The 25,008-nt window shown below is 39.2% G+C and overlaps 1 protein-coding gene across 6 annotated transcripts in view; it reads left to right on the top strand.

The window, feature by feature from the left end:
- CNTNAP2 (contactin associated protein 2) overlaps positions 1-25,008 on the top strand; it is a 1,976,111-nt gene that overhangs the window by 1,599,735 nt on the left and 351,368 nt on the right. For all 6 annotated transcript variants that reach the window (XM_072777573.1, XM_072777574.1, XM_072777575.1 and 3 more), the window contains one exon: positions 15,674-15,801. In XM_072777573.1, the coding sequence (XP_072633674.1) occupies positions 15,674-15,801 (128 nt within the window). The remainder of the gene's footprint in view (positions 1-15,673; positions 15,802-25,008) is intronic.

The following is a 25,008-nucleotide window of genomic DNA, read 5'->3' on the forward strand; positions in this document are numbered from 1 at the left end:
AGGCCTCGATTAATATAGCAAGGGATATTTATTGTCTTCCTTCTAAGGGGAGGATTTATATGCCTTTTAATTTGTGTAAGTTGGACTGCATCATAAATGGTTCACCCTCTAAATTACAAAGTAAGCTTGCCAATAGAGATGACCTTGTTTATTAAAATCTAATTAACAGAAGTTTTACAATGTCCCTGAGAGGGTTACTGAATTTCTGTTTTTCTCCAAACCCAATCAACATCAAAGACCTAGCCGGCTAGAGTTAGCCACATAGCTCAGAACCTCACTGTGAGATTATCTAGTTAGTGCTTCCTTCAGCCATTTACTCCAAGAGTGCAGTCCCAAGAATCATTCCCCAAAATATACTGACTAGCCTATTTCAGAGACCAGGTGTATCTTACTTGAGTAGTTATGATTTTTTTTAATATTTTATTTATTCATTTGAAAGAGAAAAAGAGCATGAGTGAGAATGGGGGAAAAGGGCAGAGGGAGAGGGAGAAGCAAGATCCCAGCTAAGCAGGGAGCCCAATGCTCAATCCCAGGACCCTGAGATTATGACCTGAGCCAAAGGCAGATGCTTAACCAACTGAGCAACCCAGATGCCCCTTGATTAGTTATAATTTGAAGAAAGAAACCCAGATGCTCTTTGCTCAATGGATCTGAACAAGAGGATACTGAATTTGGTATTTATATTTCCCAGCAATGGTCACTAGGTCCTAATTATGAGCCACTTTAAGTCGTTCTCTGGACAAAGTTCTATGCTATCTATGTGCAATTTGTATACATGTATAATATGTAAGGCATGCCTGAGTTTTGCTTCCAAACTTGGATAATAATGTGGGAAACTGATGATAGACATATGTGATAAACCATAATTAATTGACTCAGCTCCCAGTCTATGAACAAAAATCTCAAACTCCTACAGTCTTTATCCTATCATTTCTTCCATTTGTTATTTCTCATCCCAAATTTAAAACAAGAATTTACGGTTGGTCTCTCCTCTCATTTTCCATTTGATGATCAATCACTGAAACTTTTCTTCATTTACTCTTCTGGAAGTCTTTGAGATGTGCCCACCAATGACCTCTAAATTGATGTACCCAATGTGCACATTTTTAAAATACTAGACATTTTTGCAGTATTTAATATAATTAACTGCTTTTTTTCTCCCTGAAGTTCTCTAGTCCCTTGCCTTATTTTGCACATAATTGTTTTGGATCCCTCCCAAATTTTAGATCATTTATTTTCAATTTCCTTGGGCTGTTCTTCTTCCTTCATCCTGAGACTGATCACATTCTTAAGCCTCTTCCTGTGGCTGCCTTTGGCCTTATCTTAGTCACAGCTACTGAGAGATGTTTTAGAATTTTATTTTCATCTGAACCATTTCATCCTGAGGAGTAAATATTTTTCATTATTGTAGCTGAGGCCTTTTTCACATGTCTGCATTTCACAGCATCTTCAAGATATTGATAACATACAAAAATATATTGATCATCTTAAGGGCCCCCCAGAGCTCAGAGACCAGTAAAGGAAACCACTTCCACCTTCAAACAATGTTTGGTGTCCACTAGGGGAACAAAATGACCTGCTGAGATGAAGTGGGAATGACAAGGTATGTCAAAAATGATGTGATGTTTGTAGAGAAAAGATTGTGGTAGAATCAATATAAGAATCATTTCTATGGATTTGTGTTACTTGAAGGCGGCTTTAGAAATAGCAACAGGAAGAAAAAGCAATGCTTCTTAGGTAAAAGCAAAATGCTTGTATCATTGAAAAACAAAGCCTTTCAAAAAGGATGGGCAAATCTATAAAATAAAAATTCAAGGTATATTGAACTTTCTTCTGAGACCAAATTCATCAGAACTAATGCTCTTTTGCAAAGATCAATCTATTTAAGTAAAAATTTAGGGAGTTAAGAGTCTGATGATTGTTTCTCATGATAGTGAAGCTCTGTGGGGACGGCAAAGGAATAATTTACACACATAATAAGATAGAAAGTTGCTATTATAAAAATTAGCCAGATTTAGAATTTCTTTCGTACCCAAGGAAGGGATCAGAAGTTAGGTTTCTTCTGTTGTCTTGGAGTTTCAGCACTGGTTCCAAGGCTGTGATCTAAGCAGAGACTCCCACATTGTAACTCTGGGGGCAGCTCTGCCAACATTACCCAGTTATCTACCCCAGGAGACACTGACATAAGACGTCAGTGGGAAACATTTATTTTGCAGAGTTGTTAACATATTCTATCTGCCCCTACCATCACCACCATCATGAGAGCAAGAAGGGGGAACTTTAGGAGAATGAATCAGAGACCTTGCCCCATGTCTGCTGGAGTGAAAAATAATGGCATGGATCCACATCAGCCTGGAAGACCCCTGCCTGGCTTCAAGGGGAGGGGACATGGCATATTGTCATTAGCCTCCCATTTCAGATTTCCAAGAGACAAGAATGCATTGTGGGCCAGACATGGAACCTCTGGGATGAAGCCAGCCACGCAAAATTTGAAAGGAACCTACCCCAGGGTCATCAAACCAGGAAAGAACCTAAAGGTGATCCTGCAAAAGCAAAGGGGAAACGTCAGTGATCAGATACACGTGTTATTCCAATTTCTGCATTTGTCTGTTAGCTACAAATGAAGCTTCAGGAACACTGGAGGAACCCAGAATATTCACCCTAATTTTTAAACATACTTGAGGCTAGTATGAGTAAAGGTTTTCCCATTGATTACTTTTGAGGTGCCAGGAGTTGACCATGAACTGCTAGAGATAAAAATACATGGAAATGTAAGTATGCTACACATCAAGGGCTCCCTCCTTGCTAATCATATAATGATTATATAATGTTAAGCACAGATTTCAAAAACACAAGGAACTCTTACTTAAAGAGAATATGAGTGCAAATAGATGAAGTAAACTGTAAATAGTCCAAACTAGTCCCTGATCCAGTGAGACAAATTCCCTATTTGATAAAAACATAGACTCTCATGTCATTTCTAGAAAAACAACTGAAATTATTTTAGGAGAATTTGGGAAATGTAAATATGCATCTCCCTTTTTTAGATTCTTGAGTAATGGAGATAGGTTTGTTTTGCCTACTTCAGCCACTAAGTAAATACCTTAGATGAGGCATAGTTTTACTCCAGATCTGTTCCCTCATCTGAAAAATAAGGGTGATAACTAGGTCATCTCCCAGAACATAGGCTAGATACTATATTAATAGTTTTGGGGGAAACTACACAGAACCACGGAGTCCTGCATTCAGAGTACCAATGACCTCACCCCTTGAAAAACAGACCTAACATTTATTACATTTTATGCCACACATCTAAGTTAGCCACATTTGTTCAAATGATTATTACTTGTTGTTCTAGAATTATAAGACAAACAAACAAACATTAAGTGGAATCATAAAACTGTAGGGGAGGAAAAAAAATATTTTCCTCTAACTAGCATAGGATTTACAATTGGAGTCCTCTCAATTAGACTGGCCAAAGACAGATCAGCAAGAGAAAAACAGAGAAGTTTAGTAACATGCGTGGAGATGCACGTTCACATCAGAGCACTCAGTGATGAATAACCCAAAAAGATATACTTGGCTAGAACTTGGCCTTATATACCATCTTAAGCCACAGGGGTTTGGGCTTCTGGGTGGGAGGCAAGTTTTGAAAAGGGGATCAGGAAAGTATGGTAAGCATTGTTGTGTAGTAAGATTGGTTTTACAGATGAAATCAGTACCTTCTCCATTGATGAAAAGAATTGTTGAGAGTCCTTCTTTCAGGTACAGGAGAGGGAGACCTCTCTACTAAAGGAAATTTCCTTTCCAAAAGGAACATTTATGCCATTTTTAGAGCTTTTCCTATGTCTACTGATCTCAGTGGTCTTTAGTTCAAAATAACCTATATGCCAAAGGGGCATATTTTGGAGTTGCATATTCTGATACCCTTCAGAACCAAGATATACCATAACTTATCTTCATAAAGAAACAAGAGCCCAGTTAAATTTAGCAACTTACTTTTACGCAGAAGAAGGGTTGAATGACTACTCTAGTCTTTAAGATCTAATTCTTTCCACTATATTAATTATATATGAGACTTCGAATTGAATACCACTTTCTAAGGAAAACAAAATAAAACCCCAATTAGAGGAAAGGAATAATAAAAGATTTTTAAGAGCATTCAAGGAACTCCCATTACAAGGAGAGTTTTCTTTCTCATAGTTCACCATTGGTAGTAAGCACACACTAATTACTATTTTAGGATTGTGCCGAGTTAACTTCTATGCTTATTTGTGTATTTATTCAATCATGAAACATATGGACTGAGCTACTTTTAGGTGCCTACTAGTATTTAGTTTATAAAGTTGCATGAGACAATATATATGGCCGCAAGGAACTTGCATTCCAGAAGGAAAATCAAAGAGGAACATTTTGCATAGAATCCTGAAATGGTTACTAAGGGTTTTCTAAGAGATTCTAAAATGAAGAGATAATTGTCTTGCATTTATAAAAGGCCTAAGCTATTCCCACTGAAAAGGAGTAATTGAATCTGTAATTACTTTCATTTCATAGGGGACATAGACATGGATTCTAAAGATCTAATTGTGATGGTTGTTTTCTTAATTACTCTAATTGCTTTATAGAGAACACTACCTTTCGTCCATTGAGGAAAGCTCAATAGTCAATAGTGACTTGAGGACACCATTTAAAAGTTCTACTTTATTGTGTATCAGACTGTTCTGTTGTTTATTTCAGCTTCTGATGATCCAGTCAAGCTGAGATTGCCCCTATGTGTTCTAGGAACAAAGGCATTGACTTCTGGTCATGGTTTTTGGAAAGGAACATAAAGGAACTGGCACACCTGCGCTGTGGTGACAGTAGGGCTGCCCTTCTAAGTCACCTCCATAAAGTCATTTCAATTCCTCTCTTTCTCCATCCAGCCTCCACAATTCATAGAGATCTGGTTTCTGGGAGTAGCCTTTTGTCTCAACCAGGCCTGGCTTCTTTTAAAAATGGATAGAAACGGACAGCCCCGGTGGCACAGGGGTTTGGCGCCTCTTGCAGCCTGGGGTGTGATCCTGGAGGCCTGGGATTGAGTCCCACGTGGGGCTTCCTGTATGGAGCCTGCTTCTCCCTCTGCCTGTATCTCTGCTTCTGTGAGTGTGTGTCTCTATGAATAAATAAAATCTTTTTTAAGAAAAATGGATAGAAACAATAGTTTGTCACATTATTCTCTGGAAGCAGGTGTTAATAGGGGCCAGGAGAATGGGAAAATGAGAGCATTAATTTCTTGTTAAGGGAAAGGCAGTGGGGTGCATCCCCCCAGCAGAGAACAGATGGAGTCGATGACAAAAAAGAAAAAACAAGGATAAAAATTATCATTTAATTTCAAAAAAATGTTTTAACTAGAACTAGCCTTGGCTTAAGTTTATCAGTTTCCCATATTTCTTGTGTACATTAGGTATGAACTAATACACAGTTGGGTAGCTTTTGATATTATACCCTGAAGAAGCATCTCATTCCTGGGTAGAGTCAATTTGTGTGTTAAATGCGTCCCTGAAGAATTATTTGGGAATCAAAATTTGTCAGGTTCAACTGTATGCATATTCCTATTTCCTTGTACTTCCAAAGTTGCAAGGATTAAATGAGATCATCCACAGGAAAACACTGTAAATCTTTTAAAACTATACAACTGTAAGTTATTTATGTGCTTTTTATTCAAGAGATGGACAGACTCAGAATGCAAAAATTTTTTGATAAAAATAACTACTAATGAAAAAAATAACTACTAATGAATCTAACATTTTTAGTGGAACTTATTAGAAGAATATTTCCAGAAAAACTCAGGAAAATTCTTATAGGATTTTACCTTCTGACTTACTTTTTTCTGATTACTTGCTAAGCAAAAGTACGTGTCTGGGGATAATTATTAGGAGGCAGAAAGGATGGAAAGATACAAAGACTTATAAGTAATGTGAACATATTCTTTGAGCCAAAAATCACACGAAAGATTATAGATAGTTTTGAAACAATCCTTGAGATGAAGATATGCTTAAAAAGTATTGGCATTTCCAGGATATTAGAATTGCAAATGGTGACAAGCGATGGAACTTTATTGTTAGGCATGTCCTGGAAAACCAAGGATGTTTGGTTTTTGAGGAATGAGGTACAGTTCCTATTTTAAAGATAGTTTGGGGGGGGTGGGACCTGGGTGGTTCAGTCAATGAAGCATCTGCCTTTGACTCAGATCATCATCCCAGAGTCCAGGAATTGAACCCCCACTTGGGCTTCTTCCTCTCCCTCTCCTCCTCCCCTGACTCGTGCTCTCTTGCTCCCTCTGTCTCTCTCTTTCTCTCTTTCTCTAATAAATAAAATCTTTTAAAAATAAAAATAATACAGATAGTTTGGGAAATTGACAGGTATAGCAGGCTATGGTAAAGAGTACAAATGCTGAATAAGGAATGAAGATGAGACTCAAGCATGGTAACATTGGTGGAGTATTCTGTGCCATTTTAACATGTTGTCTCCTGTTAAAAATGCTTATATAAGTCAAGGGTCAGAACAGAATGAATGAGGGTGTCCAGGGAGAGTGTTCTGAGATCCTATTTAGGAAGCAAGTTTAGTAGAATATGTAAATGTTGATACAGGATAAGGCCCCTGGAAAAAAAGGAGTCAGTAGAGATTCTATAGCCCTAGGTACATAGTCAAAATGCTGGGAAATACACCATTTCGTAATTCCACATGCTAGCACTTCCAGTGACGTGTAGAAAGAAAATGTCTGTCTTGTTGAAAGCTAGTAGTCACCACTCTCTATGGTCTTTTGGGTTTTTTTTAATGACTATTGAAATACAATTTACATACCATAACATTCATCTGTTTTAAGTACGATTCAAGGAATTTTAGTAAATTCACGGAGCTGTACAGAAAAAAATCACCTCAGTCTTGATTTAGGACATTTTCATTACTCCTGTAAGATTTCTGTTTATCATAAATCCTTGTTCCCATGCTCAGCCCCATGCAACCACTAATCTAGTTTCTGTCTCTATAGCTTTGCCTTTTCTGGACATTTTGTAAAAATAAGATTATAGAATATGTGATCTTCTGGGTCTGACTTATTTCACTTAGCAAGATGTTTTTGAGGTTTATTCATTTTGCTTATTTCATTTTGCATATTTCATTTCTTTTATTGCTGAATAATGTTCCATTGTATGGATATACTACACATTGTTTATCCATTCGCTAGTTGGTAGACACTTGAGTTGTTTCCACTTTGGGGCTATTATGAATCAAGCTGCTCTGTACAGCTACTTGAAAATCCTTGGGTGACCATCAACTTTCATTTCTCTTCGGTAGATATTCAAGAATGGAATTATTGGAGCATACGGTAAATCTGTACTTAATGTTTTTTTAAAAAATACTTATTTATTTATTTATTTATTTATTTATTTATTTATTTGAGAGAGTGCAAGGGGTGGGCAGAGGGAGAGGGAGACAGAGAATTTTGAGCAGATTCCCCGCTGAAGCAGAGCCTGACTCGGGGCTGGATCCCACAGCCCTGAGTTCATAACTTGAGCCAAAATCAAGAGCCAGCTGCTTAACCGATGGAACCACCCAGGCACTCCTATGCTTAACTTTTAAGAAACTGCCAAACTGTTTTCAAAAGGAGCTGTACCACTTTGCAATGCCCACCAACAATGTATGATTATTCCAGCTTCTTCCAATTCTCATCAACAAGTGTTCTTACCTGTCTACTTTTATTATTATCATAGCTACTCTTGTAGGAGGGATGTGTCAACTCAATCTAGTTTTAATGGCATTTCTCTTCTCTAGTGACTAAAAATACTAAGAATTGTCCCATGTCTTTATTTCCGATTTCTACACCTCTCTGTGAAAGATCCTCTGTAGCTAAAACTTTGACTTTCTTGGATTCCTCCAGGAATTTCTAGCTTAGGCGATGCTGTGATGGAAATGCACACAGCTCACTGACTCATTCTGGTGGTGGCGGTGGTGGTTTTTCAGTAAACAGGTACTTCTTTTTTTTTTTTTTTTTTAATTTATGATAGTCACAGAGAGAGAGAGAGGCAGAGACATAGGCAGAGGGAGAAGCAGGCTCCATGCACCGGGAGCCTGATGTGGGATTCGATCCCGGGTCTCCAGGATCGCGCCCCGGGCCAAAGGCAGGCGCCAAACTGCTGCGCCACCCAGGGATCCCTAAACAGGTACTTCTAAAACTTTACAAAGGAGAAATCCTTTCTGCTAAAATTATAGGACAGATTCATAGTGCGGTAACTTTTATAACATCTGGTGGAAAATCAGGCTCACAATTGCAAAAGTTTCGGATATCTGTTTTTCTCCGGGCTTCTTTTTATTTATTTATTTTCTTCCACTGAGCTAAGGGCCAGGCCAAACTGCCAGAGGCTTGTTTGCTTTCTCAGTAGGGTAAGAAAAGAAAGCAAGAGAAGAACAGGCAGCAAAGTTAAGACAGAATTCTTCAGGAAAGTGGTACTGAGGTAAAATAACAGTAAAACCAGGTTAGAGAAACAAAATCCATAGAATCAAGTTCTTCTTTAATAACAATGCTTGATAGAAATTATGCAAGAGTCTGAGTTCAGGGCCTATTTGAAATGGATGATAGAGTGTTTCTAATGTACAAGCCCAGTAGCAGATGTAATTAGATTATGCTAACATGATAAATAGTTACTGAATATCTCCCTAAATTAGATTGACCTCCATCTGTAAAGATCATAACTTTCAATGAAGGCTTGTTTTGCTTGCTAAATAATTTTCATATAGGTACTAAGATAGCAGTCTTGTAAGTGTGTTCATGGGTCCCTCTCCAGATCTTAGTTTATTTTCGTTTCACCTACATGTCTTTTTGAAAGTGAGTTGTGCTTCCTAAGACAGCAGAATATACATTCTTTTCAGGTGCACGTGGGGCATTCTCCAGAATAGCTCACCTATTAGGTCACAAATCAGGCCTCAACAAATACAAAAAGACTGAAATCATCTGTGCACCTTTTCTGACCACAAAGCTGTGAAACTAGAAGTCAACCACAAGAAGGGGTCTGGAGAGACCACAAATGCATAGAGTTTAAACAATATGTTGCTAAACTATGAATGAGTCAACCAGGAAACAAAAGAAGAAATAAAAAATAGGGATCCCTGGGTGGCGCAGCGGTTTGGCGCCTGCCTTTGGCCCAGGGCGTGATCCTGGAGACCCAGGGTTGAGTCCCACATCAGGCTCCCGGTGCATGGAGCCTGCTTCTCCCTCTGCCTGTGTCTCTGCCTCTCTCTCTCTCTCTCTGTGTGTGACTATCATAAATAAATAAATAAAAAATTAAAAAAAAAAGAAATAAAAAATAAATGGGAAGAAAAGAGATGAAAAATATAACAGTCAAAAACCTTTAGGATGCAGCAAAAGTGATCCTAAGAGGGGAGTATATAGTAATAAAGGCCTACCTCAAGAAGCAAGAAAACTCTCAAATAAACAACCCAACCTTTCAAGGAGCTAAAAAAAGAACAACAAATGAAGACTAAGCCAGCAGAAGGAAGGAAATAATAAAGATTAGAGCAGAAACAAATGATATGGAAACTAAAAAAAGAAAAAGAAACCTACCATCACCAATAAAAACAATAGAACAGATCAATGAAACCAGGAGCTGGTTCTTTGAAAAAAAAAAAAAAAAAACAATTAAACTGATAAACCTCTATCCAGACTTATCGAGAGAGAGAGAGAGAGAGAGAGAAAGTGGACTCAAATAAAATTACAAATGAGAGAGGAGAAATAATCAATACCACAGAAATACAAATAATTACGAGAGAATATTATGAAAAACTCTATGCCAACAAATTGGACAACCTGGAGGAAATGGATCAATTCCTAGAAACATATAAACTACCAAAACTAGAACAGGAAGAAACAGAAAATTTGACAGACCATTAACCAGCAAAGAAACTGAATCAATAATCAAAACTCTCCTAGAAAACAAAAGTCCAGTGTCAGGTGGCTTCCCATGGGAATTCTACCAAAAATTTGAAGTAGAGTGAATACCCAATCTTCTCAAAGGATTCCAAAAAAAAATAGAAAAGGAAGGAAAACTTCCAAATTCATTCTATGAAGCCAGCATCACCCTGATGCCAAAATGGATAAAGACACTACTAAAAAAAAGAACTACAGGCCAATAGCCCTGATGAACATGAATGCATACATTCTCAATAAAATACTAGCAAACCAAATCCAACTATATATTTAAAAAATCATTCACCACAATCAAGCGTAATTTATTCCTAGGCTGCAAGGATGGTTGGTATTTGCCAATCAATCAACATGATATATCACATTAATAATAGAAAGGATGAGAACCATATGATCATTTCGATAGATGCAGAAAAAGCATTTGACAAAGAACAATATCCATTCACGATAAAAAAAAAAAAAACCCTCAACAAAATGGGTTTAGAAGGAACATACCTCAACATCACAAATGCCATATATGAAAAACCCACAACTAATATCATCCTCCATGGGGAAAAACTGAGAGCTTTTCCTCCATAGTCAGAAAAAAGACAGGATGTCCACTCTCACCACTTTTCTTACTCATAGTACTGGAAGTCTTAGCCATGGCAATCAAACAACAAAAAGAAATAAAAGGAATCCACATTGGTAAGGAAGAAGTAAAACTTTCACTATTTGTAGGTGACCTGTGATGCTCTATATAGAAAAATCCAAAGACTCCACCCAAAACCTGCTAGAACTGAAAAATGATTTCAGTAAAGTTGCAAGATACAAAATCAACATGCAGAAATCTGCTGCATTTCTATACACCAAAATGAAAGCAGCAGCAGAAAGAGAAATTAAGGAATCTGTCCCAGTTACAATTGCAACAAAAACAATGAGACACCTGGGAATAAACCTAAACAAATAAGTAAAAGACCTGTACTCTGAAAACTATAAAACATTGATTAAAGAAAGTAAAGATGACACAAAGAAATGGAAAGGCTTCTGTGCTCAAAGATTGGAAGAACAAATATTGTTAAAATGTCTCTACTACCCAAAGCAATCTGCTGATTTAATGCAATCCCAATTAAAATACTACCAGCATTTTTCACAGAACTAGAGCAAACAATCCTAAAATTCATGTGGACCCACAAAAGACCCTGAAAAGATGCTCAATGTCACTCTCAGGGAAATACAGATCAAAACAACAATGAGATATCACCTCACACCTGTCAGAGTGGCTAAAATCAACAACACAAGAAACAACAGGTGTTTGCAGCAAGGATATGGAAAAAGAGGAACCCTCTTGCACTGTTGAGGGGAATGCAAGCTGGTTCCACTCTGGAAAACAGTATAGTTTTCTCAAAAAAGTTAAAGACAGAACTGCCTTTCAATCCAGTAATTGTACTATATTTACCCAAAAAATATGAGAACACTAACTCAAAGGGATACATGCACCCTGATATTTATAGCAACATTATATATAGTATCCAAATTATGGAAACAGCCCAAACAAGTGTCCATCTGCTGAAGAATGGATAAAGATGAGGTGATAAATATATATTTATGCAATGACATCTTACTCATACATAAAAGAGAATGAAATCTTGCCATTTGCCATGACATGGATAAAGCCAGGCAGTAGAATACAAAACTAAATAAGTCAGTCAGAGAAACACAAATACCATGTGATTTCACTTATATGTGGAATTTAAGAAAGAAAACAAGCAAAAGAATAAAAAATAGGAGGGGTGGGAAGAGAGAAAGACCAAGCGAGATGCAGACTCTTAATTATAGAGAACAAACTGGTGGTTACCCTTGGGGAAAGGGGTAGGGCAATGAGTGAAAGAGGTGATGGTGATAGAGGAGGGTACTTGTTGGGATGAGCACAGGGCAATGTATGGAACTGTTGAATTACTATACTGTGCACCTGAAACTAATATAACACTGTATGTTGACCAAGTGGAATTAAAATTAAAAATTAACAAAAAAAGAAGAGAAAGTGGACTCTGCTATAAGATCACATCATAAACTCTTTACTAGTCACATCAGTTCATTACCATCTATGAATTTGTTTTCACAACCAATTTGTTTCTAGCAGAGTCCATTGCCTTGTGAGTTTCACACAGAGTTGTTTGTGACCTTCAAATCTCTGGAGTCCTATTTATATCTCTGCTCAAAAATGAGGGGGTAGCTTTATCTTTTTTTTTTCTCAGCTGTTAATTTTTTTTCTGTTTTCTTGGTTTGATAAGGAATATCTTAGCATTGTAACTATTAGCTGATCTGAAGCCTCTGATAAACTTCAATATGCCATTAAAAACAGTGGTTGGGTTACCCCGTGAGGCCGCACCTGCACCCCGATGTTTCTAGCAGCAATGACCACGATAGCCAAACTGTGGAAGGAGCCTCGGTGTCCAACGAAAGATGAATGGATAAAGAAGATGTGGTTTATGTATACAATGGAATATTACTCAGCTATTAGAAATGACAAATACCCACCATTTGCTTCAACGTGGATGGAACTGGAGGGTATTATGCTGAGTGAAGTAAGTCAGTCGGAGAAGGACAAACATTATATGTTCTCATTCATTTGGGGAATATAAATAATAGTGAAAGGGAAAATAAGGGAAGGGAGAAGAAATGTGTGGGAAATATCAGAAAGGGAGACAGAACGTAAAGACTGCTAACTCTGGGAAACGAACTAGGGGTGGTAGAAGGGGAGGAGGGCGGAGGGTGGGAGTGAATGGGTGACGGGCACTGGGTGTTATTCTCTATGTTAGTAAATTGAACACCAATAAAATATAAAAAAAATAAAAAAATAAAAATAAATAAAAATAAATAAAAATAAATAAAAATAAAAAAAATAAAAAAAAAATAAAATAAAAATAAAATAAAAATAAAAAAAAAAAAACAGTGGTTGGGGATCCCTGGGTGGCTCAGCGGTTGAGCGCCTGCCTTCGGGCCCAGGGCGTGATCCCAGTTTGGGGATCAAGTCTCACGTCAGGCTACCTGCATGGAGCCTGCTTCTCCCTCTGCCTGTGTCTCTGCCTCTCTCTGTCTCTCATGAATGAATTAATAAATAAAATCTTAAAAAAAAAAAAAACAGTGGTTAATTTGGGTACAGGGCAGTTCTAGATCTCTCTTTTACTTGGGATGTAGATGGAATAGGGGGTGCATGCAAATAAAACCTTATGGTTATCTTTGAATTGCAACCTAAAAATAACCTCAACATTTCTAGAGATTTAATTGTATCTAAAAAGGAACTCTATATTTATAAGATCATTACAAAGATTTACAAACTGAATCTCCAAGTTGGTAACCTGTGTAGACATACAAATTCTTTTAAGGTTACACACATTCAATAATGATTGGAATATTTCCAAACATTTGTTTTCAAATTACTCTTAGATTAGCACAAATTTTGTTATAAAGTGGTTATTTTCTCACTCATCATAAATTAACCGACAATACCGAATATTGGCGAGGATGTTGAGCGTCCTGATACATGACTGCCTGGCATATAGTATGCTCAAGCAAAACATTAATTATTAACAAAGCTTAAATTCTCTCTTACTGTTAGATGAAATAAATTTTAGCTCAACTGTTTCTGTCCCCACCTCAGAGATATTCCCATGTCTCTTCCCTAACCCCACACTCTCCTGTGGGGACAAGTTATATAACAGTCCACCGTGATGGTAAGTGGAATGTTTGCTCAATAAATTCCCAAAGGAAATATGGATACTGATAATTTAGAGGAGTTGGCAAACTTCTTCTATAAAGGGCCACATAATAAATATTTTAGGCTTCGAGGGCCATATGATCTCTGTCACAACTACTCAAGTCTGACATTATAGTGTAAAGCACCATAGACCATATGGTTAAAAAAAAACAAAAAGTGGCTGCATTTCAATAAAATTTTATTTATGAACACTGACTTTGAATTTCACGTAATTTTCACAGATGCAAAATATTATTCTGCTTTGGATTTTTTCCACCTCTTTGAAATGCACAAATCATTCTTGGCTCATGGGTCATAAGAGAACAGGCAACAAGATGAATGGTTGTCAGCACTTACTTTGCAGCCTCTTGATTTAGAGTCATGTAATTCTAAGTGATGATGAATTTGTGGAGAAAATCAGCCTGAAATTCCAGTATATTGGTAAAAGGTGTTTTCATTTATTGCTACTTTAAGAAACACTACATATCAAGTTTAAAGGCCAACACTCTTTTTCCTCTCTAATGTAATCTTAATTGATAGAAGTGCTAATAAAAGGAGTTGGGTTTGCAAAAAATTCCACCGAGATATTTGAGGCTGGATCATCAGTAGATACACTGTCAGTAAGAATCACAGCACTTTTCTGGGTGATCTTAGTTCTCACTTGATCAACACATTTCTAAAAAAGAAACTATTTTAGAAACTCAAAGACAATGAAAAACTAAAGGAGTGTAAAAATACACTTGTTTGAGGCCCACTGGCTGAATTCTGACTCCTTCCTGGGTTTTCTGTGGGTCCTGACACATGAGGGAGTGCGTGTTCTCTGACATTCCAGAAGATCGGAGGGATAATAACTATTCCTAACAGCATAGCATTTTAAAGACAAGCTTCCAAGTTGGTTCCCCTCGATTCTCTGAACTATTTGCCAAGAGATGTGAAAGACAAATCTTTAATCTGACTGTTTAGTTGCCTCTCTCATTCTGCTATCATCCAAAGTCAGTTTTCTGTTATCAGCTGTATGTACAATTTCAAAATTGTTGTTTATATTCAGGCTGCACAGTGCAAAAAAAAATCATACGAAAGGGTAAGTTTGTGGAATGACTTTATAATAATGTGTACCTCCCATCCAACCAGCCCCAAACTGAGGGGATTTCTCAACCACAGCCACACAAAAAGATGATGAGGGGGCAGGGATTTCTCTTAAGGTGAAGTCTGTGCTGCCCCATAACTCATGTTGGGCCTGTGCCTGAGAACACCTCCTAGATTTCTATGCTCCTCTTCCTTTATTTAGGGGTGGCCCCAGGGGAGAGTTAGGAGACCTGAAGAAACAAGAGAAGTATAGAATAAGCAAGAAAACCAATCCAAGTGGGCTTGAATTGTCACTCGTCATTATAGATGGAAATAGATAGTTGGTGAGCACCTGCCCCGTGTTGGAAACTTCACATAAACTCTTTCAGTTGTTGAAATAAATAAGAGAAGAGGAAGGAACAAAAAGTGTCCCCTTTTCAGCAGGAAAGAAAACCAACTGCTTCAAAGCAATTAAGGAGATAAAGCTTTCTTTTTTGAAGTCAGGGTTTTGTCTCATATATTATCCAAGAGATCAGATTGATGTCATTGAACTTTTGACTCCTGACAACAGCAAACTGCATGCGTGTTCAGTGTTTGATGTGTTTTCCAAGCAGTGTGGTCGTCCACTCCCACGCTGAAATAGGATGCAACGCCTTGGTTGTGACTCCCTGGAAATATCAGGGTGTCAGTTCTGTTTTCCAGAAGGCATTGGAAAATGTTGCTTCTGAGTAATACACTGTGAGACCTCTTGATGGAAGAGAGAGGACAACTCTTTAACTGTGGTTCTACTCAGTGAGCCTCTGAGCATTTATTGGAATATGGTCAATTACTAGACAATTGAAACAACTATCAGGAAAGACATGTTTCTAATTTAACGTCCTCATCCTTTTCTGTTTTTCCCTGTGATTCAGGAGGAAGGATGCTGGCTTCTTATCCTACAAAGATCACCTGCCAGTGAGCCAGGTGGTAGTTGGAGATACTGACCGTCAAGGCTCAGAAGCCAAACTGAGTGTGGGCCCTCTGCGCTGCCAAGGAGACAGTAAGTTTGCCCAGAAGCTGCGGCTTGCACTTTCTTATCAGTTTTAAATAGCTTTTCCCAGAAAATCAGAGGATGGCAGGAAACAGACTTGCTCTTCCGTAACTCCTAAAGAAACACCATCCAATGAGAACAGAGCCAAATGAAGAGCTCGATAGGCCTTAATCCATACGGGAGGGCGGCAGCCGTGGAGTCTCCAGTACAGGAGCCTAATTTGGGCATAAAATGTGGATATCTATCTTCCTTGTAGATCCATATATAACAAGTTTGACTACCTAGGTTTATGGTGATATAAATAGCAATGCTAATAGCGTACAAGTGGCAGTCAACAGCTGTGATTCCACTGAGTGCTGCTGTTAATGCCATTAGCATGACTATTTATATCACCATAACTCAGTTTATGGTGATATAAATAGCAGCATTATGGCTTAATGTATCATTGTAAACTTGGATTATGGTCATATAAAGTTTGACATTATTGCGATCAAATTTCATCATCATCAGAGCTTGATGGTCCCCTGTAAGCCAAAGATGGTTTCTGTAACTCCGTCCTGCTTTCGGATTCAGCACCACGGAGAGGAATCTGGGGCCGCTAGCTTGGACTATGGGAGGTCAGGGAGTTAGAGTGATGATCCCGCCTAATTAAGGGCACTATTAGGATTTTATGTTGTTTGATACCCTTCGGTGTGCTTTATGTGCAGTCGGAGGGAAACAGTGCCGGGTTGCTACGGGGATCCTGCAATGAGCATCTTGGGTGTCATTTCCCCTTGTCTGGTCTATGCACGTGATTTGGGCAACTCCCCCGGGGAGTTCTGTGCCTTTTGTGATTGTGTGCTAGGCATCAGGAGACCTAGATTCTGTTCCTTGAATAACTGGCTTTCCAGGAGACCTCAGGCAAACCCTTCCACTTTCTCGGCTGTGGTAATGAGAATACCACCTGCGTCCCAACTCCTCGTGGGGAGGCCATAAAGATTTTAGTGCCGGGATCTGGATTCCTCCTAGCAAAGCATTCTGTGTGACGGAATATTACTACCACTTCCATAAATCAAAGGAGAATTAGACCTACTCGATGTAATAAATTATTGCATCGACTCCAAGAGGTGTCCTAAGGAATGTAATGGTGCATGCTTAAATGTTTACTACTTAGCAAACTAGGGCTGCTGGCAATTAAACAAGGCAATGTTCCTGACACAAAAGAGAGATGGAGTTTGTGCTGATTTTTCCTTTTGGAGTTAGAGAAATGAAAATGTTACCTTTAAAATAGACGCTGGTCAAAGAGCTTTATCAAGCATTTACTGAACAATAATGCTTTATTTGTTGAGCCAGGCTTTGTAGGACTATGCAGTAAGAAATGTCATTCCAACTGCTTACGAAAAAGATATTGACACAAATTAGTAGTGATAAGGATGCATTTTAAAAAATATTTCGAGAGGTGGTTGTATGTTGGGATCGCTCTCAAGATAAGCAGGCTCTCCTGTGCTGTCTGATGAAAATCAACTTCATTATGCCATAATTATTCATTAATATATGAAGGTTCAATATTTCCTACTCGCCAATTCTAACTCTGGAGCTGGCTGTGAATTAAAGAAAGTCCCCTCCCCCCCCATGAAGTAGTTGATTAACTTGGCATAAAATTATAAAAATCCCACTTCGGCAAACTTTTGTTACCTCTCTTAAAGAGAAGAAAGGTTCCAGCCACATTAAATAGTATACATAGGAGTGCGTTAACAGCTTACAGCTAATATTAGCTTGTGTCTCTTAATCAATAAATCAGTCTTCAGGAAGAATCTGTTACCTGTTTGCTATTTGTCTAGCACTTTCCTAGATACGCTTGAGAAATAAGAAAAAGATGTTAAGCTACATTTTGAGAAATGCTCACGAAGACGTATTGGAAAACAAAGTGTTTTATAATACGAGATTAGATTTTGCAATATAAAATCAGTGCTACCGATGCTCCAGAAAGGGGTGGCATAGTGTATTCCAGGTAGACTTTATGTTTAGAAAAAGAAATTAGGAAAAGTGTTCATTCACATTTCTTTTCCGAGGCTGTTGTTCTTCGAGACATCCTTAGGACCCGTTGATAAGACAAAGAGCTGTTGCATTCACTGGCACTGGATGAGCTCAGTGTTCCTACAGTACTGCAGCTTCAGAGAGACTCTTTATTTTTTATTTTTTATTGGTGTTCAATTTTCCAACATATAGAATAACACCCCGTGCTCATCCCATCAAGTGCCCCCCTCAGTGCCCGTCACCCAGTCACCCCCACCCCCCGCCCACCTCCCCTTCCACCACCCCTAGTTCGTTTCCCAGAGTTAGGAGCCTCTCCTGTTCTGTCTCCCTTTCTGATATTTCCCACTTATTTCAGAGAGACTCTTAATCCGAATTTTGCCTGCAACTCCATAAAACAAAAGCATAGTCTATATTTAATCGCAATTACATGACACACTTTTGTGTCAGAGAGACGGAAGTCTTCCCTTTTTTGCAGGCATCTGAGAACATCATACCTTGTACCTGAGTTGCCAGGTAGCAGTTTTGATGCCCACCTTTAAGAATGTTCTAGCCAAGGCACAGCGATGAGAAAGGGTTCCACATCGTATCATTTTACAGTTTTTAGTAGGTTTCATTTCCTCTGATACTTACAGCCTCCCCATGAGGTGGGTAAGGTCAGATATTAGCCTTCCTGCTTACAAATGACAAAATATTTCTTTTAAAATGTCATCTACGCTACAGGTTTCTATAGACCCTTGCAGCCTCTGGGAGGCTCCAGGAGGAAAGACAGTGCAGAGAATAGAAACAGCTAGCTCTGTGCAAGGCCAAGGTTGTTTCCCTGAGTCAGTTGATGATGAAAATAAATCTTTTTTTTTTTTTTAATAGCCATTTGGGTCTCATCCCACCCACCCACCTCCAGTTACCAAAATAGCATGAATGTCTCCAGGATTCAATTCTGATTGTTATAATTTAAGAAGGGGCATAGTGCATTTATCCTGTCGTTTATAGAGATTAACCTACTTTGTATCATTTGCTGAAGTCTGTACAGAGCTACAGTTAAAAAAAAAAAAAACAAATCTGCTGTTGGAAAACGTCTTTCTCTATCTGAGTAGTTGAGGGATGACAGCTTGGAAAGCTGTATCTTGAATTAGGTCCCCGTTCTATCACCCAGTCTTAGAGAATGGCACAATTTTTGTAGGCTCTGACCAACCGTTTCGGTGGCTCCGGGTGATTTCATCATGCCTGCTGAGTTTCATTTTTACTTTGACTCCTTTGAACCCATAGACCCAGATAATCCAAATGCTACAGAAAATCAGTCGAAGTTCCACTCAGGTCTGCTGCATTTCCCATGGAGCACTGAAAACGCTTATGCTCTTAGAGTTTAGTTTTCTGAGGTTGGTGGTGATGGTGGTTGATTTTTTTTTTCAGACATATTCAAATGGAAACCTCAAGTTGAAATAAAACTGCAAGTATGACTAGTGATGGGTGGTTAGCTAAGATAAAAAGTGTGGTGAAGTTACAAATCCCCTTCTTAAACCAGGCACACTCACCAAGGAAGAAACAAAAGAGCTGTTTGGAGGATCAGCCACTGGTAGGTAGAAACTGTTTGGGAAATATAAATAATAGTGAAAGGGAATAGAGGGGAAGGGAGAGGAAATGTGTGGGAAATATCAGGAAGGGAGACAGAACATAAAGACTCCTGACTCTGGAAAACGATCTAGGGGTGATGGAAGGGGAAGAGGGCGGGGGTGGGGGTGAATGGGTGACGGGCACTGATAGGGGCACTTGACGGGATGAGCACTGGGTGTTATTCTGTATGTTGGCAAATTGAACACCAATAAAAAATAAATTTATTATTAAAATAAAAAAATAAAAGAATAAAAAAATGTAAATGCATAACCCTTCTTGCAGAGAGTTGCTGAACTTCTGTGGAATCAGTACAAAAATAAAACATTTCAGGGTCTGGAGGTAGAAATCTTATTCGTAGTATATACAGTGAATATAATTAATTTTAGAAATAAAGTATGTGTTGGATGATTTCATTCTCAGCTTTACGAGCTAAAGATTTTCCATATCTTCTCTAGGGATTCAGGGACTTAAAAAAAACTAATTAGGAGCAAGTTTGCTACAAAAGCAAGTGTTTTCAACACACATGGGTAGAGACCATTCACGAAAACGTGTTTACTCTGGGACTTTTTCCCAGTCCATCCAGAAGCCCGCTCTGGCCTTAAGACAGGCCCACAGAGCACTGGAGTCAGGCTGGATGTTTGAAATGCAAACTCAGCGTCTCAGAGGTGACTCAGAAGCCAAGAAGAAAAGGCTCCAGGAGCAACAAATCCCGGGCAGGAACACAGGAGGGCAGAGACAAAGCCAAGGGTGAAGGAAAGAAGACGTGATGGAGTTTCATGCAAACGATAGTGGACATCAGTTCACCAAGAATGTCATCGAATGTGCCAGCGTAATACAAAGGCCACGTGCTCTTTACTGCAAGACTCTTACAAACCACAACCATAACCAGCCACTCCCTCACCAAGAAAGACAAGGCAATGACTACATCCACGCCTTGTGTTGCTACAGATAAGACATTTCCAGTGGAAATGCAAATGAGTATCATTTTCTGGGGTTGTGCCCGGCACACGCCCAGGCCACACCATCTATCTCCCTGTAAGCATCAGAGTGAGACACACTCTGTGCACAGAGGGGTCAGACAAGGAGAGAGGAACAGCGACTCACCTTGGAAGAAAGCCGAGTCTTGATTATGGGAAGGAAACCACTACTGGGGCCCCAGAGGGGAGTAGAGGGTTTGCTTATCTCCTTTTACTCTGCTGCTCTAGGCTTGGAAGAGATGAGGAAGGCAAAGGGCCCGACATGCCTATTATAGACCAAGCGCTTTATATTTGTTTCTTGCTCAATTCTCCCAACATCCTGGATGAGGTGGGGCCTTTGTCTTGAGAGTACAAGTGAGCAAACAGACTTATGGGGTGATTTGCCAGGATGTTTCAGAGCTGGGGCCAGAGCTATGTGATGCCATAGCAGATCCCAGGATGGATAACATGTGATCTTTCTCAGAAGACGCTCCACATCCATTTCCTTTCCCCATTTCTCCCCACAAAATGTAGCTGTGTACACTTGCTTCAAGTATAGCAAAAAGCAAGCACAAAGAATCACAGCGTACTCATGGTAGAAGACTCAGAGATCACACCATGCAGACCCCTCATGTTACAGACCAGGGAACCTGGGTCGAGGGAGGTTAAGTGACCGGCCCAGGGTCTCCCAGCGGGTTTATGGCAGAGCACGTTGAGACAGTTTGACATGAGCTTTCATCTTTAGTAACTCCCTGTGGCCAAGATGAATGTTGAGATCCAGAAAGGGAGCTTTGACCTGGAACTCTGACCTCAGGTCCCTGCCTCTCATCAGCTGAGCAGTGTAATAATGTGGTGCTGGCACTCTTACTCTCACCCCACTGTGAGACCAGCCATCTGGAAAGCCTGATCAAAAACCCGCAACCAGAGGGATGAAGGGTCAATGGCAGAAAGTTGGTAACTTTTGTGTTTTGCTTTATTTTTGCTTCTACCTTAGGTAGTTTTTTGGTTTGACAACAGAAGGCAGGAAGGAAAAAAAACTGAGAATGATGTGTAGAAATGATTAACCTCTGTTTTGTTCATAATGTCCCAGCCTCTGCTGCTATTGCCATAGGCTGCTACCAGCTGAGAAGCAGGGGTAGCTCTAAGAGCAAGCAGAAATAGTGAAATTTTCAGGATCAGAAAGTAGGCTGATTCCCATTAAAGGCCTGAGCCCTCTAGGTGTATCTGAGAGCAGCTCCAATTACAAAGGCACCAGAGGAGGAAGAAGGAAGGTTTAACTTTGGTCTTCTGGACTCCAGAGTGGCTTTAAACAATTAGAAGAAGACAACCCCCTGAGAAGAATCAGCTCTTTAATACTATTTGGACATTCACCTTGAGCCATAGACTCAGTTCAGAAATGAGAAGTAAAGTTAGTTACAGTTTGGGGGGAAAAAAAGGTATTTCTATTTTACAGTACGTACAGTATTTGTGTGCGTGTGACTTTCCCACCTGTCCTTTCAAATACAACTCATGTTTGGAGGAATCCTCACATCCCACAGAGGGGATTTGTCTGGCTGAATGAATCCTGCTGTACTTTTGTCCCCTCCATCAGTGCCTGTCCCATCCCTAAACTTGACATTTTGCAGAAGTGACAGGACCCCGGATGTAGGAGGCACTTCAATCTGTAAATTTAATCCCCGTCGTTGGGTTCTTCTGTGGAACTTTCCAGGTGGTCTCTCTAAACCATTTGCAGAAGAGAGTTAGTTAGACTTGTTCTGGCTACCTGAAATTATGCCTGCAGTCCTGACACTAAGGGCTCAGAGTTAGTGAGCATGGATTTCACGGCCCCTCACAAGGCTGCCTTTACTTTGGACATGGGCCACAAGTCTGGGGGTTCCAGGCCACTCTGCTTCTCTGATCAACTGACTATAAATGAGGGGTCCCCACTATCTCCTCAGGATCAATAATGTGCTAGTGTGACTCAGAGAACCCAGTAAAGCACTAAATTTAAGATTAAAGTTGTACAATGAGGTTACAAGTTAAGACTAGCCAAATGGCAAGATCCACAGGGTGAAGTCTGGGAGGTTCTCAGATGTGAAGCTCCCTTGTCCTCTCCTCGTGGACTGAGAACACATTACCCTCGCCTCACATCAACCAGAGTTTTTGGTGTCCAGGGTTCTTATTGGAGTTTCATATGTAGGCATGATGGAGCAAATCATCGGCCACGTAACTGAATTCAGTCTCCCGAGTCTCTTCCTTCTCCCTGGAGTTGGAGCTGACAGCTCCTGGCCCAAAGCCCCAGCCCTTAAATCCTTCCGTTGGTCTTTCTGGCAGAGCCACCCGCATCTAGAAACTATGTAGGACCCCACCACCACCAGTCAGCTCATTAGCATAAACCATCAGGGCCTACCACGAATAGCAGAGACTTTCCTATCACTCAGGAAATGTTAAGAGTCTAGAAACTCCATTCCAGGAATTTGGATGAAGACCAGATAAATTATGATCACACCACAATCTGGTTTCTCTATTTGTTTGCATTATTAGTGCTCTCACCCCCAGCTGTGGATGGGAACTTAGAGGTCTATATCCCAGGGCCAAGGAAAATGCCTGCCACATTGAGACGCACAAATATGTGTTCATTAAATGAATATGAATGGTTAAATAACCTCAAAAGATTTAAATAAGCATTTCAGGCTAACAATGGAGGCAGTGCCACGAGGTACTTCATGATGAATTGCAGACTTGCACGGACGATAATTGCCATAGCGGTCCAGGAGGGGAGCTGTCACTCGATTTATATGCACAACTATTTTTAAACTCAGCAAGGTTTTTGCCCATTTATTCATCTTAACTAAATGAAAACTTTTATTCCTTTGTACCTTGAAAATCCCTTGAATCTGATGATTATCTTCAAATTAAGGATTAAAAAAAGGACTCTTTTTGCTAAGTTTTCCTATTTTCTGTGGCATTCCTAAATTAAGATGCACATGAAGTATTAAATTTATAGAACTCATTGTTTAATCTAAATTAGATTAACCCCCCCCCCCGGCCCTTCAGAGACCCAAGCGGACTGTTCCACACTACTTGTTTATCCATGTCTCAAGGTTATTACTGACAAAATTACAATTAGTCAGTACTTCAGATCTATTGTTAGGGCGCAAAACTGGGAGCTATAAACTATCTCGCTCTGGCATAATTAAAACCATGTTCCAGTTCACCTGCTTTATGATACCTACTTGTCTTTTCCCAATCCCTACTACACGCAGGCCTTGGAAACTCAGAAAGTTCATTGAAGAAAACTTTAAAAATCTCCTCTTCTTGAAGTTTGGTGACAGTTCTGAGGTAACCATCTTACTACAGTCATTGGGATAAAAAAAAAAATTGTACTGAACTATGGCAGGCATTGTGTAAGATCTGCATTACTGTCTTTAAAATAAATTAGTTCAAAATTCATCAGATATGTGCATCGAAAGCAGTGTGTTTGAATTCGTGTTCGCTTATTGGCATGTAGACTGCTCCATGACCTACGTGTATTGTCTCAAATTGAAAAGAAAAGGGGACCCCATGCCCATACATCCATTTTATCTTCGAGCCAGCCCAAGAGTCAGTGGTCTTACAGTAAATGAATCCTTCAGGCTGCCTATAAGGGGGAAATAATCAGTTCCTAGACCAACGCTTAATTGGGAGTCTCTCTCAATCCTTAAGTGTGAATAGAAAAACCAGACTCAGCAAGGGTAGCTTAGTCTTTTGATGAAGGAAAGGTCATTTGCCCATTAAGATTTCTATCTGTGCCTCCTCTCTTCAGGGTTTTTCTTAACTTACTCAAGCTTTAGACAATGAAGTAGCTTGACAATTTTTTCTGTAATCCCTATGTCTGATGCTTTAAGGATTCCTTAATTCCGTAATAGTAGATTATCCTAATCAATTTTGTTTCACAGCATTTAGGCCTTTAGAATTTAATACTATTACACTGAATAGGATGCAAATTGGGCTTGAACTTACAATATGGCCTGTTATTTAAGAGAACTATTTAACTGGTTTTCAACAGATTTGTGACTAGACATGTATACCTCAAATATTCTGCTCTGAGTTTCCTTCCCATTATCATACCTGAGATAACAATGTGACTGAGTCAAGAAATCAGGATTGCCACGAGATAACCTCATTTTCATTGGGTGCTTGGCTTACTCTTACCGTTTGACCAAAGATACTAAGTTAGCCCCAACTGCCTCAGTTTTCTGCATATAAAAACAACACAGAAAGCAAAAGCTAGCACTTTTTGTCAAATAACCTAACACCTTGAAATTAAACTTGTGAAAAGGCAACTCGACCCAAGAATTAGAGCTGAGAAAATACTCTGATGCATTCTATTTCTTCTGTATCTTTATTTATTTCTTACATCTTTCAAGATAAAGTCTTCATCTTATTCCTTCAAGTTTACGTATGGGAAAATGCATCTGATATTGTTTAAATATAATTAGAATCCGATGCACCAAAATTAAGTTTGGTTGTTTCTCTGCCTGCAAAAATGACAATTTTTCTGGCTTATGCTTTTTGGGGCTGATGACCCCCAAAAGAAGTTGCTCTTTAGCATCTATAGGAAATAAGATGATGGCCCCAAGTATCATCTGTGATAAAGGAAACTTTACAGCTTCTC

The sequence above is a fragment of the Canis lupus genome, chromosome 15 (genome assembly GCF_048164855.1).
Source record: "Canis lupus baileyi chromosome 15, mCanLup2.hap1, whole genome shotgun sequence".
NCBI lineage: Eukaryota > Metazoa > Chordata > Mammalia > Carnivora > Canidae > Canis > Canis lupus.